Raw genomic sequence first — 15,192 nt, forward strand, 5'->3', positions numbered from 1 at the left:
TTTCCTTATTTGGGGCCCGTTTCTTTTTTCGTGCACCTAACCTCTCACTGCGTTCAGTTTCTGACATGCTATCCTGGACTTCCTCAAGAACATTTCGACTTTCCGCCACAACGGCCTGGCATGTTTTATACAACAAAACTATAAGTGCTCCCAGAATGATAACCAAGGCCTCAAAGCTACCTTTCCAAAGCGGAAACAGGTTCAAGCCAAAGTCCAGAAAAAACATACCTCTCTGAACGTCCTTACCTGCAGTTCTGAATCCTCCTTGAACTCAAGGGGTCTCCGATGGTGCTGACGATGGTTTGGTTGAATTCCCGGGTCTCAGCACCAGTTGTCCTGCGCTATCGTCTCGCCAGCAAGAACGACGCGGCACACTCAGGATCCTTCTGCAGAAAAGCTTTAATGCATCTTGAGAGGGAGAGCATAAGCTTACAGGGCGAAGACCCCGAATGTCGGAAACCCAGCCCTTATATAGGTTAGTAAGCCCGTCTTGGACGTGGCAACTCTTGATTGGTCGCAAACTCATCAGCCCATATCACGCCACGAGGTAGGCAGAGATTAGAAGGTGGAAAATTACTTCGGGCATGCGTACTGACTTATTTACTGCTCAGCATGAACCGGATGTGAGCGCCATCTTGTAATGGCGTCTGCAGGGATGGCAGGCGGCTCCCCACACACCCCTATCCCAGGAAAGGAGTAAATAAGCTCTCATACTGGAAAGGTGGCCTAGCAGTTAAGAGCACCGACTGCTCTTGCAGAGGACCCAGGTTCAATTCCCAGCATCTATATGGTAGTTAACAACCGTCTGTAACTCCAGTTCCAGGGCATCCAACACCCTCTTTCTGAGCTCTGTGTGCATTGCACGACATGGGTACACTTATATACATGCAGGCAATGCACTCATACACATAAAAAATAAAAATGAGTATTTTCTTTTTTCTTTTTTTGATACAGGGTCTCCCTGTAGCCCCAGCTGGCCTGGACCTTGCTATGTAGATCATGCTGACCTTGAACTCATAGAGATCTGCCTGCCTCTGCCTCCCGAGTGCTAGGATTGTAGGATTAAAGGCATGTGTCACCATGCCCAGCTAATAATAAATATTCTTAAAAATCTCTCATTCAAGGGGCTGGAGAGATGGCTCAGCGGTTAAGAGCACTGGCTGCTCTTGCAGAGGACCCCGGTTCGATTCCCAGCACCCACATGGCAGCTACAAATTGTCCTTAACCCCAGTTCCAGGGGAATCTGAAGCCCTCTTCTGACCTCCGCGGCATTGTATGACATGGGTGCACTCATATACATCCAGGCAATATACTCATGCACATTAAAAAAGTAAAAGATAAAAAAATAAATAAAATAGTTAAAAAAAATCTCTTGGGGCTGGAGGGATGGCTTAGCGGTTAAGAACACTGGTTGTTTTTGCAGAAGACCTGGGTTCGAATCCCAGCACCCACATGGCAGCTAACAACTATCCATAACTCCAGTCCCAGGGGATCCGACAGCTTCTTCTGTCCTCCAAGGGCATTGCACTTACCTACATGCAGGAACTACACACATATACATTAAAAAAAAAAAAAAAATCTCTCATTGAGACTCTTAAAGAACTTAAATTTAAGACCTAACCCGGAGGCAGGTATAATGGTGCACACCTGTAATCCTAGCACTAGGCAGGTAGAGGCAGGGGTATTAGGAGTTCAAGGCCAGCCTTAGCTATACAGTTTGAGGCCAGCCTGGACTATCAGGCTGGCTATCCCTGATAACCAAGTGGCACACAGCTCCTTTTTTCCAGATGAGTACTTCACCTGCTCCTCCCTGTCTCAAAAATATCACCGCCACCAAGAAAAACTCCACTTAATCATCCTTATATTGTATTTCTCAAAATTTATTCTGCTTCTTCATTAGAGGAATAACAGCTCTTCCGGTTTAGGCTACTTTCCCTTCTCTTCCCTGGGTAGCGTCTGGCTGCCTCAGAGCAGCTGGAAACAATGTATTGAATGACTTAAAACCCAGGAAGCCCATTTGTATAATTAGCCTGAAGAATACTTCAGATGCAAAGTAATGAGTGGAATCAGGGGATTTGAAATGGAAGCTTCCTTTCCATAGGAACTTTTCCTTTTGCTTCTCAAGTACTTGATCTTTCATTTTGGTTTTGCTTTGGCTGTTTGGCGACTTGTACATTAATAGAGTGATAAATGACTGTGAAACACCATAGTCATTCTTACCTACTTTTTTGACAGATGACATTTTTTTCTATGTTGAGATAGTTCTGTGGCCTGGTGAACTCCATGGGGTGCCTGTGGTTGGAACTGGGATGGAAGCCCAGGACACTCTCAGTGGATTTCTTGGCTCCTGCCCTTCAGTCTGTTATGATTCCACTTTCACAAAGATGAAATAGGCGTTTGTCAATATTTGTGCTGGTTTTCAATAAAATGCTGTATGTGTGAGATGTTTATAGTTTTCCAGGGCAATTAAGAGAAAACTATACCTTTGTTTACCTCTGATCTTTTAGGGCAATGGGCTGGATCTCCAGCTTTACTGTGGTGAGGACTGGTGAAGTTGGGACAGGGTCAAGAGTAATAAACATCAGTTATTGGGTTCCCTTTTCCGCTGTGGTACTTGTGAGAAATCTGCTAGCAGTGAGGCAGATGAACCTAGAAAGGCAAGGTGAGAGAAGGGCCAAAGCCCAGGCTGTCTGCTGAGGACCTTCATGTATCACCTTCCCTCCTTGGCAGGCACTGAGCGACCGCTTCAGTGGCGATATCCCTGATGACCAAATGGCGCACAGCTCCTTTTTTCCAGATGAGTACTTCACCTGCTCCTCCCTGTGCCTCAGCTGTGGGTAAGTGGTCTCCCACCAGAACTAAAGGCAAAGACTTGGTGTGTCCCAATCACCTGAGGGCTGGTTAAATTATACACTCTGATTAAATACATGGTCATTGACTGGGTTGATGAGATGGCTCAGCAGGTAAAGGTGGCTGTTGCTAAGCCTGATGACAGGAGTTCAATCCCTGGAACCCATTTGATAGAGAGATAAAGAGAACTGACTCCTGCAAGATGTCCTCTGACCTCCATTTGTGGGGTTCATGCACAGACACACACACACACACACACACACACACACACACTAAATCAATCAATCAGTCAATCAATCAATCAGTAAATAAATATTAAAAAAAATAAGTGTTCAGAGGTTAAGGCCTGAGGTAGGGTATTTCTGACAAGTTCCCAGGTGATCTTGGTGGTCTGTACTTTGGGGGACTATGAGGCAGTAAGGGCTTCAAGAGTACGTGTTTGGAGCCAGGTGTGGTGGCACATGCCTTTAATCGCAGCACTCAGGAGGCAGAGACAGGTGGATCTCTGTGAGCTTAAGGCCAACTTGGGCTACATAGTGAGTTCCACGTCTGCTGAGGCTATAGGGAGACTCTGTCTCCAAAAAAAAAAAGTACATTTTTAGAAGAATCCTCTACTAGTGTAGATAAGAAGCTGACTGGCTTCCAGTTTGGGCAGTTTTTTATGGCAGGAGACTTCGGGTTGCCTGTGTTTCTGTTTCTTTAACCAAAAATTTCAGTAGTTTTTTTTTCACAGTATAGTTACTCCCACCGCCCCACCCCCAGTTCCACCAGGTGTGTGCAAAGCTCTGTGATAGGTATCAGTCCTAGGGGATTTTTTTTTTTTTTTCATTATGAAGACAGATGCTTAAAGCACAGTAGAATTTTCTAAGGAGCATTCTGAATTTGGAGTATGTCTTTGGCAATGGTGTATTTATAAGGCTCTGCAGAAGATTCTAATCTATGCCTTAAGCTAAGATCATTGAGTTAGAACAGTTCTCCTCAGTTTTTAACTGCATCACCTTGAGCGGTTAAAATACAGGCTCTGGATCAGTAGGTCTGGGCAGGGCCCGAGATTCTTCTATACCTTGAACAAGTTCCAGGGTGATGCTGTGTTACTGGTCTGTGAAGCCCACTTAGTCACAGAGGGATTAGAGAAATGACTCTCAGATCTTAGCATGCATCACAGGAACCTGAGGAGTGTGCTAAACATTGCTTAAACCTGCTTCAGATTTAGTAGGTCTGCAGAAGGACCTGAGAATTGATGATTTTGATAAATTAAAAAGTGATGTTGACGCTGCCTGTAGGGACCATACCTTAGGATCACTATCAGTTTAAACTGTTGAAAGCAATTAAATCACAGTCTGATTACTTGTCTGATGGATCCCAAGGGATTTAAATGCAGCATGTCAAGGTTAGATTGTAGTCTCCATGTACTCTGAATCCCTTTTACCACTAAATTATTTTGCTCATATCAGGACCACTGCCCATATCCTCCACTATTGCTCATCTACAGGAAGAGCGTGAATGCACTTTTATGAATAACCATTTGGCATTGAGCCCTGTGCCCCATCTGAGGGGTACAGAATCATTTCTGACCTGGGTCTTAGCTCTTGAATTTTACGGTGTAGGGTAGAGAGAAACTTCAAAGACATTCTTAGAGAGTTCAGCTTGGGACCAGGAAGAGATATTAGTTGCCCATATGACTTCCTTCAGAAGTTTTTTTTGCTCTGCCTGAGTCCAGCATGAGGGGCTTAAGCACTGTTGACTCATGAGTTTTCCATTCTGAGTATGTGCAGGGTTTCCAGATTTTCCTCTGTCATTACAATGAAATCCTAAAGTCCTGATCTGGTTCTGCCTTGTCAGCATGGCAAAGCTCACTCACTGTTCTTTGGGAAGTTTTTGTGATTCAGCATTAAGTTTCTCCTGGATACATGGCCCAATTTGGGGACTTGATTTTCATTTTTACATGTTGGTGGCCTATTCTGGTTTAATTTTCCTTTTCATCCCTCTTGTATTTCTAGTTTCTTGGGGTCCCAAGACCCCCAAACTTTCATCTCTGGTCAAGTTAGAGTCTTCTGTCTCCTCCATTTCTGTTGAGGACCCAGGTTGCTTTTCCGAGATTTCTTTTCCCCTATTTAGGGTAATAGTTGCTGTGTCTCTGTTGTGCTGTTGATTACAGGTATCATAGGAACTTGTGAATAAACTACTCCCTGCATGTTTAGGAGTGCAGGTCCAGGTTTGACCCTGTGCCTTGTTCAGGGTCAGACAGTTTGTACAAGTTGACATTGTCTCCTTAGCCCCTCATTGTCAGTGTTTGGCTTCTCAGAGTGGGATGCAAGAACAGCATGAATCATGGCAAGGAAGGAGTGCCTCATGAAGCCAGGAGCCGCTGCAGGTACTCACACCAGTACGACAACCGAGTTTACACCTGCAAGGTGAGTCCTCCCAGCCCTTCCTTGCTCCAGCAGCTGGCTTGCTGGTTGAGCACTTCTTTTGGAAAGATTGTCTTGGGCTGCTCGTTCTGTATCCTAAAGGAGGAAAAGCAGGAGGAGGAGGAGGAACCTTTCCCAGCTCAAACCAAATAGACTCATGTCTTGATTTTTTTTTTTTAGCTTATTTTCCCCTCATTCTGTTGTGCTTGTGTGTAGGGATTATCTACATTGACTGTTCATTTTACCTCTGAGTAGAACTGCTTTTCAGGAAACCAGTTTTGATGGATTTTTTTCCTAACTATGACAGGTGTATAATTTAGAGGTCTGTTTTGGGTCCTGGGCTGTGTGCACAGTTCCTTATCATTCAGGGGACTGTCTTTAGAGAAATGAACTGTCTTCTGAGGAGGTAAACATAGGGCATGTGACCCTCAGCTGGTGTGATTTGTGGGGGGGGGGGAGCATGTGAAGAGGTCATGGGGTCCAGTGTGCTTAGAATAAGCTGGCAGAGTGCTCCATGTTTCAGGCCTGCTATGAGAGAGGCAAGGAAGTCAGTGTGGTGCCCAAAACTTCTGCTTCCACTGACTCTCCCTGGATGGGTCTTGCAAAGTACGCCTGGTCTGGGTGAGTCTAAATAATGTAGCTAGAGGGTTTTTCTGTTATTTTTTCCTCTCCAGTACCTGGCAGAGTAACAGCGTTTCCTTGCCTCCTTGTAGGTATGTGATCGAATGTCCTAACTGTGGTGTGGTCTATCGGAGCCGGCAGTACTGGTTTGGGAACCAAGATCCTGTGGATACGGTGGTGCGGACAGAGATTGTACATGTGTGGCCTGGAGTAAGAACTGTTCCATTGGCTTCCCTCCTTTCTCTTTCATTGTCCAGTTATTTGTTTGTATATGGGGACAAGTGGAGTGTGCTCACAGTAGGAAGGTCAACCATGAGTTTCAGCTCGTTGATGGTTTAGAAAGACTTGATCTGTATAGCCTTACCTGTTCCAGCTCTTCATTTTTTTTATTTCCTCTTGCATAAATGTCAGGAGCACAGCTTTGAATGTTCTCATTTTCCATATGCATATGTACTTGTTTTTATAGATATACTTACTGTTTGTTTAGAGATGGGGCCTCACTGTGATGCTCAGGCTGGCCTTGCACTCTTGAGCTCAAATGACTTCCCCTGCTTTGGCCCCCTGAATAGCGGGGACTGTGGGCATGCACCACCATTCCCAGTCCAGTTGTAATTTACATGCAATTTTTTTCTGCCTTTTTCTTTTTTTTAAAAAAAAAAGGTTTATTTTTATTATTTTTATTTTATGTGTATGAGTACAGAATGCCCATGGAGGTTAGAAGAGGGCGTTGGGCCGGGTGTGGTGGCGTACTCCTTTAATCCCAGCAGAAGCAGGCAGATCTCTGTTAGTTTGAGGCCAGCCTGGTCTACAGAGGGTGTCAGATCCCCTAGAATTGAAGTTTCTGGACGTGGGTGCTGGGAACTGATCCCCGGTCCTCTGTAAGAGCAGCCAATGCTCTTAACTGCTGAGCCATCTCTCCAGTCCCCTTTGCCTTTTTCTTATAATGCAATTTATTTGGTTCAGTGCTATAGTTTGATTCACTATTTCCTTATTTTTTTGTGTTTATGTCCTTTATGATTTATTATCAATGAAAAGACTTTAGTGACCATCTTCATGTAAAAAAGCTATTTCTAGGAGATTTTATTATTATTCATTTATTTATTTATTTGATCTTTTTGAGACAGGGTCTTCCTGTAGCCCCAGCTGGCCTGGAACTCGCTCTGTAGACCAGGCTGGTCTCGGAACTCACAGAGATCTGCCTGCCTCTGCCTCCTGATTGCTGGGACATGGTGGGAACATGTGGTGCAAGAGATCAGTTTACTTTATAGCTACGAATCAAAAGAGGAAAGAGACCAGCATGCCATATTCCTCAAGAGCATATCCCTAATGACCTAAAATCCAATAGACCTTACCTCTTAATTTTTAGCACCCTTTAAGAGAGCCAAGCTGGGGACCAAACCTTTAACATGTGGGCCTTTAGAGAGCATTCTAGATCTGAATTATAGTCTTGTCCTGTCTGCATATCCACCTGTGAGCTTTCTTGGATCATATGGAAACAAAGAGTTAAGGATTTTCTGATTTCTTTTTTTCCTTCCCCTCTTCCCTAATTTCTAGTTTTTCTGAAGTCTTTTATTACTATGTGATCTCCTTTTGGGGGTCTATCCCTTTTGACTTTATGGTGTAGGCCATTTTGTCTCAGTGATTTAACATGGCCTTGAAAAGCAAGAAAGTAAGGTAGTGACTTAGTTTCTATTCCAAGAGAACAGCAGGGCTGTGCTTTACTCCTGGGCTATATTCCTTACAGTCCTTGCAATCAAAATGCCTTACATTCTCTGTCTGCCCATTCATTCATTCTTCACCCAGTATTTCAAAGTACTTCTTAAAGTACTGTGTGCCCAGAATTGAGCTAGATACTTGGAAATAGGTATGTAACTATTCTCAGAGAGCTCAGATCTAGCAAGGAGTCAGATACATAATAGATACTGTACTTATAGAAATAGGAAGCTTAGTGATCTACATATATTAGAAGACCTGGGAAGAAGGATTCCTAGTTGAGCTGGGGGTGAGAGCTTTCTATAGGAGACATCACTTCCTGTGTTGTGAAGGCAGAGTAAGTTCTGAGTTTTACAGTAGTACATCAGGCCTCATTGTCACCCCAATGAGAATATATCAGTGCTGACTGGTGGGGGTGATATTGCCTAGAGACCAGAGAGATTGTTGGTCTGTTTCTGTTCTGCCCTGCCCAGTAGTTCACAGTTTTCAGTTGGCCCCAGATGGCTCTCTCTCTCCTTCCATCTCTCAAAGATTGATGTGTCTCTGTTGCAGACCGATGCATTTCTGAAGGACAACAACAATGCTGCCCAGCGTCTGTTGGATGGGATGAATTTCATGGCTCAGTCAGTGTCTGAGCTTAGTCTTGGGCCCACTAAGGCTGTGACTTCCTGGCTGACAGACCAGATTGCCCCTGCTTACTGGAGGCCCAACTCCCAGATCCTGGTATGCTATGGTGGGAATCCCCTGAGTTCTGGCATAGTCCCCCCTGCTTATGCCACTTTGTCTGGTACTAAGCTGGTTCCAAGAGGGAGGTGCAAAAATTTCCCCCTGTATAGTTGGCTCTGAAAATCCTGAAAAGGGTGGGAACTGAGGTCATTGCTTCTTTGCTCACGGAGTTCCTTTTGTTGTTTTGCAAGTATTTTCTTTGTGATAGATTCTGTTTCCTTACCTGTGAGGACCAGTTAATACTGCCCCAGTGTCTGAAATTACAGATACAGAATCTGTAGAAAGGAGCCTTTTTGAGGTCATCTTAAGGTCATTCTTGGCTCGATCCACAAATCTCTAGGGTACTGAGCTTCAGCCCAAACACCTGTGATAGGAAACTCTCTGCATTCATGGAACTATTATTACTAGAAACCTTCGGTTCAGCCCCAGGAGTTTCTAGCTCCCCTTGGGTTCTGGTAGTTTTCTCAGCTGAGCAGACATGTAGGATTCCTCCCTCTCTGTTTTGTTTTGGGCTTGAAACAGAACTGCAACAAGTGTGCGACATCCTTTAAAGACAACGACACCAAGCATCACTGCCGGGCCTGTGGGGAGGGCTTCTGCGATAGCTGTTCATCCAAGACCCGGCCAGTGCCCGAGCGGGGCTGGGGACCTGCGCCTGTGCGGGTGTGTGACAACTGCTACGACGCTAGGAATGTCCAGTTAGGTAACGTGGGGCTCAGAAGCTGCAAGGGTGGAAAGGGAACTACCCTTCTTTGCACTCAATGGAAGTTGAGAACTGGGCGCCCACTGCTACAGCCATGTTACTCTCCCGAGAGCAGCTGCTCCTTTGGCCATGGCCAGGTATCCTTACAGCTCCATGTTAGCATAGTGCTGTGGGAGGGTTTGGAGGACTGGGTTGAGCCTGGCCTGAGCTGAGCTCTGAGTTCAGAGGTGCTTCTGAGAGAAAAAGATCCACATTTAGCTGATGAGTTCTGGAAAGCCAGAGATGGCCTAGATAGAGTCCTCTGCTTGGAGAAAGTTCTGAGTCATGCTCCCAGAACCAATCTGGCTGACTTTAAAAGAAAGTTGTAAATTAATTCTAGAATTGGAGGCACAAATGCCATCTGGTTTCACTCTTTGGGCTGACTGCTACTCTACTCCTAGCCTGCTTCTTTGCAGTTACTATGAAGCAGCACAGTGGTCCAGGGAGAAGAATCCAGAAGTGCTCCACTATGGTCCCCTTAGCTTTCCATTTGAGAGGCAACAGCTTTGCTCTTACTATCTACAGATGTTACCGAGGCACAGGCAGATGAAGAAGGTGGAACGCTGATTGCCCGGAAGGTGGGCGAGGCTGTGCAGAACACCTTGGGAGCTGTGGTGACAGCCATTGACATACCACTAGGTGGGCCTGGGCAGTGCCTCTCTGGGATGTGATGCGTGTGGGCTGAGGGGTGTCAGAATATCTTGGATGGTCACTTTGACAAAGCTTGATGACTAGCTTGAGTTAGGTAGCCAGGAATCAGTGAAAGCTTTACACGTACTACTTCGTGCTGCATCCATTCATCTTTAGTCCTGGAGACCATTCCTTTGACGTGGGAGACCATCCCACCCACATCTCTTGCTACATAGCAGGCTACTTGAAGTGTAAAAGGCCATTCCATACCTTTCATTTATAATATTGTGAGTCTAGAGCTCAGGAAGCCTAATTTATTTTTCTCATGGGGTTGCCCTGCAGTTTGTCTGATGGCATTTTGACTGGTCTGGAAGGTCAAAGTTGGATACCTCACACTCTGGTTACTTCAGAGGGACAGTTAGAAGCTGAGCTCAGCAAAGCATCCCATGTCCTCTCTGTATTCTCTAGGCCTCTCCACATGATAATTCTGTTGGTAATTGGACTTCATGGTGTTTCAGGGCTTTTAAGAGCTCACGTTTGGAACCAGGCCCTGCTGTGATTTTTAAAAAGCATTGTTGGGGTTGGCAAGATGGCTCAGCTAGTAAATGTGCTTGCTATGCAAGCCTGGCAACCTGAGTTCGATCCCTAGAACCCATTTAAGGTGGAAGGAAAAAGCTGACACCGTAGAGTTGACCTCCAACATACACACACACACACACACACACACACACACACACACACACACAATTTTTTTAAAAATTAGGAAGCACTGTAATGGGCTTGGGAATGTGGCTCTGTTGGTAGAGTGCTTGCCTAGCATTCCTGAAACCCTAGCACCACATAAACTGGATGGGGTGGTGCACATCTATAATCTGAGACTCAGGAAGTAGAGGTAGGGGACCAGAAGTACAGTTATCTTCAGCTACATAGTGAGTTTGAGGCTTGTCCTCACTACACGAGCCCTTATCTCAAAATAAATGAGTAAAAATAAAGCACTGTAGTGATTTCTACGTGCAGTTGGAATGACAAGTCAGTGAGTGTTGGAGAGGTCTTCTTGCCAGCTGGGACTCAGGGGACAGGGGTCCAGTGTCCTGACTATCCATGTTCCTTCCCCCCTATAGGCCTGGTGAAGGATGCTGCCAGGCCAGCTTACTGGGTGCCAGACCACGAGATCCTGCATTGCCACAACTGCCACAAGGAGTTCAGCATCAAGCTCTCCAAGCACCACTGCCGTGCCTGCGGACAGGGCTTCTGTGATGAGTGCTCCCATGACCGCAGGGCTGTCCCCTCTCGTGGCTGGGACCATCCTGTCCGAGTCTGCTTCAACTGCAATAAAAAGCCCGGTGACCTTTAACCCCAGCTCCCTCTTCGAGTCCTTCACAATTCCTTAGGTTCTCAGGGTTAGAAACAGAAGTCTCGTTGAGGTAGGCCCTCCTTCCGGTCACCTGTTGTGGTGTCTCCTCTCCTCTCACATCCCCTGGCACTTTCCCTACTTGGTGGGGGTGAGTTGGCGGCAGGCCCAAAGGCATGAACCCCTCAGCTCTCAGAAAAGGGCAAGGAACCTGAATCTACTGCATTTATTTCAGTTAAAAATAAATACATATATCTATATCTCCATATGTGCATATAAAGGGGATTTGGAATATATTGAAGCTGCTTCTGCGAAGACTTAATGCAGTGTGTCCACAGCACAGGGATAAGGTGGCAGTGGCAGCAAGTCTTCCCCATGAAGCGAGCCAGGTTTGGAACCACTGTGTTGCTCATAGCCTAGTGCTGCTACTAAGCCTGGCAGCATCCCTCTGGCCCTTTCTCCTCCTGTCCCCTGCTGCCTGGATTTGAGGCTTCTCCTGCTTTTGAAGCAGCCTGAGGAGAGTTCTACTGAGCCCTCTGGGAGGTGAACCCCAGTTCTTGGTTTCAGCCTGTCGGAGATCACCCAGCTTCATGTGTAAGCCACTGGTGTGTGTGCGGAGGGTCAGAAGTAGGGTCTTCAACCCTAAAAATCAAAATGCAGGTGCTTGTGGTGTCCCTTGTAGAAGGGGAGCCCCGAAGGAACTGGTCTCCCCGAAGGGTCTCTGTTCCTTGATGCTTCTGTCAGTCTCCACCAGGCTTTCCTAGAAGGCTACACCCTGCTCCTAAGTGAGAACCTGCCACCTCTGCCCACAGAGCCCCAATCTGCTTCTGAGTGTCACACTAGAGGTCTCTGTTCCTTGATGCTTCTGTCAGTCTCCACCAGGCTTTCCTAGAAGGCTACACCCTGCTCCTAAGTGAGAACCTGCCACCTCCCCTCTGCCCCTGGAGCCCCAATCTGCTTGAGTGTCACACTAGAATTTTATCGTGCAGTGTCTTACTATTTGTTTCCAGACGTGCAAATCCTGTCTATTGGAGGGGTTATCATGAGATACCTTCCTGGGAAGGAATGGACTGTTAGGGTTTTTGTTTTTTTTTTTTAAGTATATATAAGACTCTCAGCAGAGCATAAGGAAAAACTTTATCTTTGGTTCTTGCAAGAAAAATAAATGAACGAATGTTTGTCATCATGAGCTTGGACATCACATCAGTCATGACTGGAAAGACTGTTACGCTGAAATCCTGTCAGGGTAGTTTCTTGTCAATGGCCAAAAAAAGAATGAAAACAAGATAATTTTTGATTGAACTGGTGGGTGGGTGGGTGTAGCCTTGGGGAGGTGCATGGTCAATCTTTCTGGGGGTGTGTCGTGGGACAGGAGCCCTGGAATGGATTGGTCCTTCTTAGACCTGTGTATTATCCATTCACCATCATAAAGGAATCTTCCTGCTGAACGCAGACTGTGCTGGCTCTTTCCTCTAAACCTCACTCTTGTCTTCTTTCCAATTGATGGGGGCATAGCTTGTGGCCAGCAGAGCAAGCTGAGAGGTGTATGTCTAAGGTAGGTAATATTTAGCCTGTGTATATTTTCAGGTATACAAATAAGAGTGTTTTCTAGAACATGGATAAGTTCCATAAAACTGTTTTGTGTGTTTTTAATGTCTATTTTTTAGAGTTTTTGTGCATTTCAAATAATAAGCAAATTTAGACCCCTCTCCCATCTTCAAACTTGAACTTCTGATCTTGCCTCCACTTCCCAAGTGCTAGGATTACAGGTATGCACTACCATGCCTGGTTAAATAGCATGCCTCAGATCAGTTTACCAAGTGAGGCCAGAGCTTTATTGTATAACTATCCCTTTACTTAAAGTGGTAGAGGGCCTTCGAATTCTCTGTAGTGACCAGAGGGCTCCATAGGTTCCTTTTTCTTTCTTCTATCTCCCCCACCCCCCCTATTCCTGACAGGGTCTCCCTGTAGCCCCAGCTGGACTGGAATTCAGTATGTATACCAGTCTAGCTTAGATCTCATGGAGATCTACCTACCTCTACCTACTAAGTGCTAGTTCTCAAGGCATGAGCCACCATACCTGGCCCTTTTTTTTTTGAGTGAGTGGGGCAGGGTGGGGATGGCTTGGGAGGAGAGGTGAAGTGTTGGGCATGTTAGACTTGGTTGTTGTCGTCATGCTGGAGCACCCGAGTTTGAGTCTGGCTAGTCACGTGGTGAGGACATTTCTAGCCTACCACCTATCTAAGGCTCTCAGAAATCTCACAGAAAGATGTTCAGAATTCCTTTTCTCATACTACGTAGACCAGGACAGGAAAGGAAGGGTATCAGTGTCAGTCTCAGCCAGCAATGATCAAATCCCAGCCTCAACTAAATATCTGATAGCTAAATGTGGGTTGAGAACAAAGAAACTTCAACTGTCTTTCATATTAATTTTTCCAACCGAATACTACAAAACCAGTTGGCACACAGATTAAGAAACAGCATGGCTGTACTCCAGGAACATCTTGTCCCTCTCAAGGGTAAACACTATCCTGACATCCAGTAGCACAGGCCAGTTCCCCCACCTTCCTCGGCAGGTGCTACATACAGGCTTTAAATAACTTTCTATGCTTAAGACTTGCTCATAGGTGAAGAGTTGTAGGACATTGAGTGCTGTGATGAGAGGTCTCAGCCTGTGGCTCTGTAGTCTCCTAAACAGTGGCTCAGGGGGATCTTACACATACTTGGTTTGGGTTCATCTCAGCTACTTTGCCTATTTGGGAATTGGTAAAGTGAGGAGAAACCGTTTAGGTCCCTGTTGCACTGCCAGACACTGTGTAGGCGCTTTAGCCGCATTCCACTGCCTGGAAGGTATACAGTGGTGCTCATGTTTTACAGCTGGAATTAGGCTCAAGTTCAGAAATGGAAGAGCTGCCTGGCAAATGGGACTTGAGGCAGCTGTCAGCATCCAGGCCAGGCACACAGCCTTCAAGGCAGAGTCCACTGCAGTTTTCCTGCCCTCAGATTGAGGTCTTTTGCCTTATGTTGTTACTGCTGTTTACCAGGAAGGCTTAGCTGTCAACCTTTTCTGTTGTTCTCAGGCTCACAGCATGGAACAACAGGAATGCTGCTTTATGCCAACAACTGGCCCAGCTTAAACTGATTGGTCTAGCTGAGAACCCAAGAGCTAAGTTTCCAGTTGTTTAGGAAAAAGCCTCTGGTTTAATGGTAATTAGGCAACCATGTTTGCGTTTTCAGCTTTAGAACTGTCAAGACTTGGGCACTACATGTACCTTTTTGAGACGGGGTCTCTCTATAGCACCAGCTGGTCTGGCATTTGCTATGTAGACCACGCTGGCCCTTGATCTCACAGAAATCCACCCACCTCTGCCTCCTAAGTGCTGGGACTTAAGGCATGTACTACTGTGCCCAGCAGAATACATATCTGTTGGTACTTGGCAGAGTTCAGCACATGGACTGAGCCATTTTATCCACTGTCATCTTATCCTGATGATACTCCCCTCCCCCCTTTCTTATAGCCTGAATTTCTAAAGCCCTGATCTCTTCTGATTACTCCTTTCAGTGTCCTGAAGATTCCTCAACTAAAAGAGCCTGTGTCTCCCAGACTGTCTTGAGCTACCTACCATCTTTGTGACTTTGCTCAGAAGTGGACACTGTCTAGCATTGCAACAGCTCTTATTCAACTGAAGCTAGTGTCTCCTGCTCATTAAGCATATGCTGTACCACTGTACGTGCCCACCCCAAGCCCTGGTTATGTCTGTAAAGTGCTAATAATTGGGTTACTATTTACTGTCCTGCCTCCTTTATTATTAGAAGGAACAAATAAAATGTGAAACACTAAAATTATAATTCATAGCTCAACTATTAGAGATCTGATTATTCTCATCCATTTGGGGGGTTTGGTTCTGAGTAAACTGTAAGGGGAACCAGGTGAATACTTGTAAAGTGCTAGATAAAAAATAGAATACTCACTAGAACCCAGAAGCTGTGGCCTTTGGTCATAGACACCCACAGTCCCAACAGGAAAACCTGTTGTCCTCTGCTTTTCTGGCTTATTATTCCCACTGGCTGCACCTGTTCCAGCTGCTGGGCACCCGGGAGGCCTGAGGAGTCTAGAAGTCTGCTTCCTGGGACATGTGTAAAACAGG

General features: G+C 45.8%; 1 protein-coding gene across 3 annotated transcripts in view; it reads left to right on the top strand.

Moving 5' to 3' along the window:
• The window catches only part of Zfyve1 (zinc finger FYVE-type containing 1), a 69,035-nt gene extending 54,202 nt beyond the window's left edge, over positions 1-14,833 (top strand). The window contains exons 5-14 of one of the 3 annotated variants that reach the window (XR_001872842.2): positions 2,731-2,837; positions 5,156-5,264; positions 5,785-5,882; positions 5,975-6,092; positions 8,148-8,318; positions 8,844-9,024; positions 9,589-9,702; positions 10,815-11,761; positions 11,890-12,599; positions 14,607-14,833. Coding sequence is in view for 1 of the 3 variants with exons in the window: in XM_029554436.1 (XP_029410296.1) it covers positions 2,731-2,837; positions 5,156-5,264; positions 5,785-5,882; positions 5,975-6,092; positions 8,148-8,318; positions 8,844-9,024; positions 9,589-9,702; positions 10,815-11,047 (1,131 nt within the window). In the remaining 2 variants the exon portion in view is untranslated. Of the gene's footprint in view, positions 1-2,730; positions 2,838-5,155; positions 5,265-5,784; positions 5,883-5,974; positions 6,093-8,147; positions 8,319-8,843; positions 9,025-9,588; positions 9,703-10,814; positions 11,825-11,889; positions 12,600-14,606 lie in introns of those variants that run through there. The other 2 variants (XR_003846541.1, XM_029554436.1) reach the window with 2 other exon arrangements.
• The last annotated feature ends 359 nt before the right edge of the window (positions 14,834-15,192 follow it).

The sequence above is a fragment of the Nannospalax galili genome, unplaced genomic scaffold, assembly GCF_000622305.1.
Source record: "Nannospalax galili isolate Female #2095 unplaced genomic scaffold, S.galili_v1.0 scaffold24, whole genome shotgun sequence".
Taxonomy (NCBI): Eukaryota; Metazoa; Chordata; class Mammalia; order Rodentia; family Spalacidae; genus Nannospalax; species Nannospalax galili.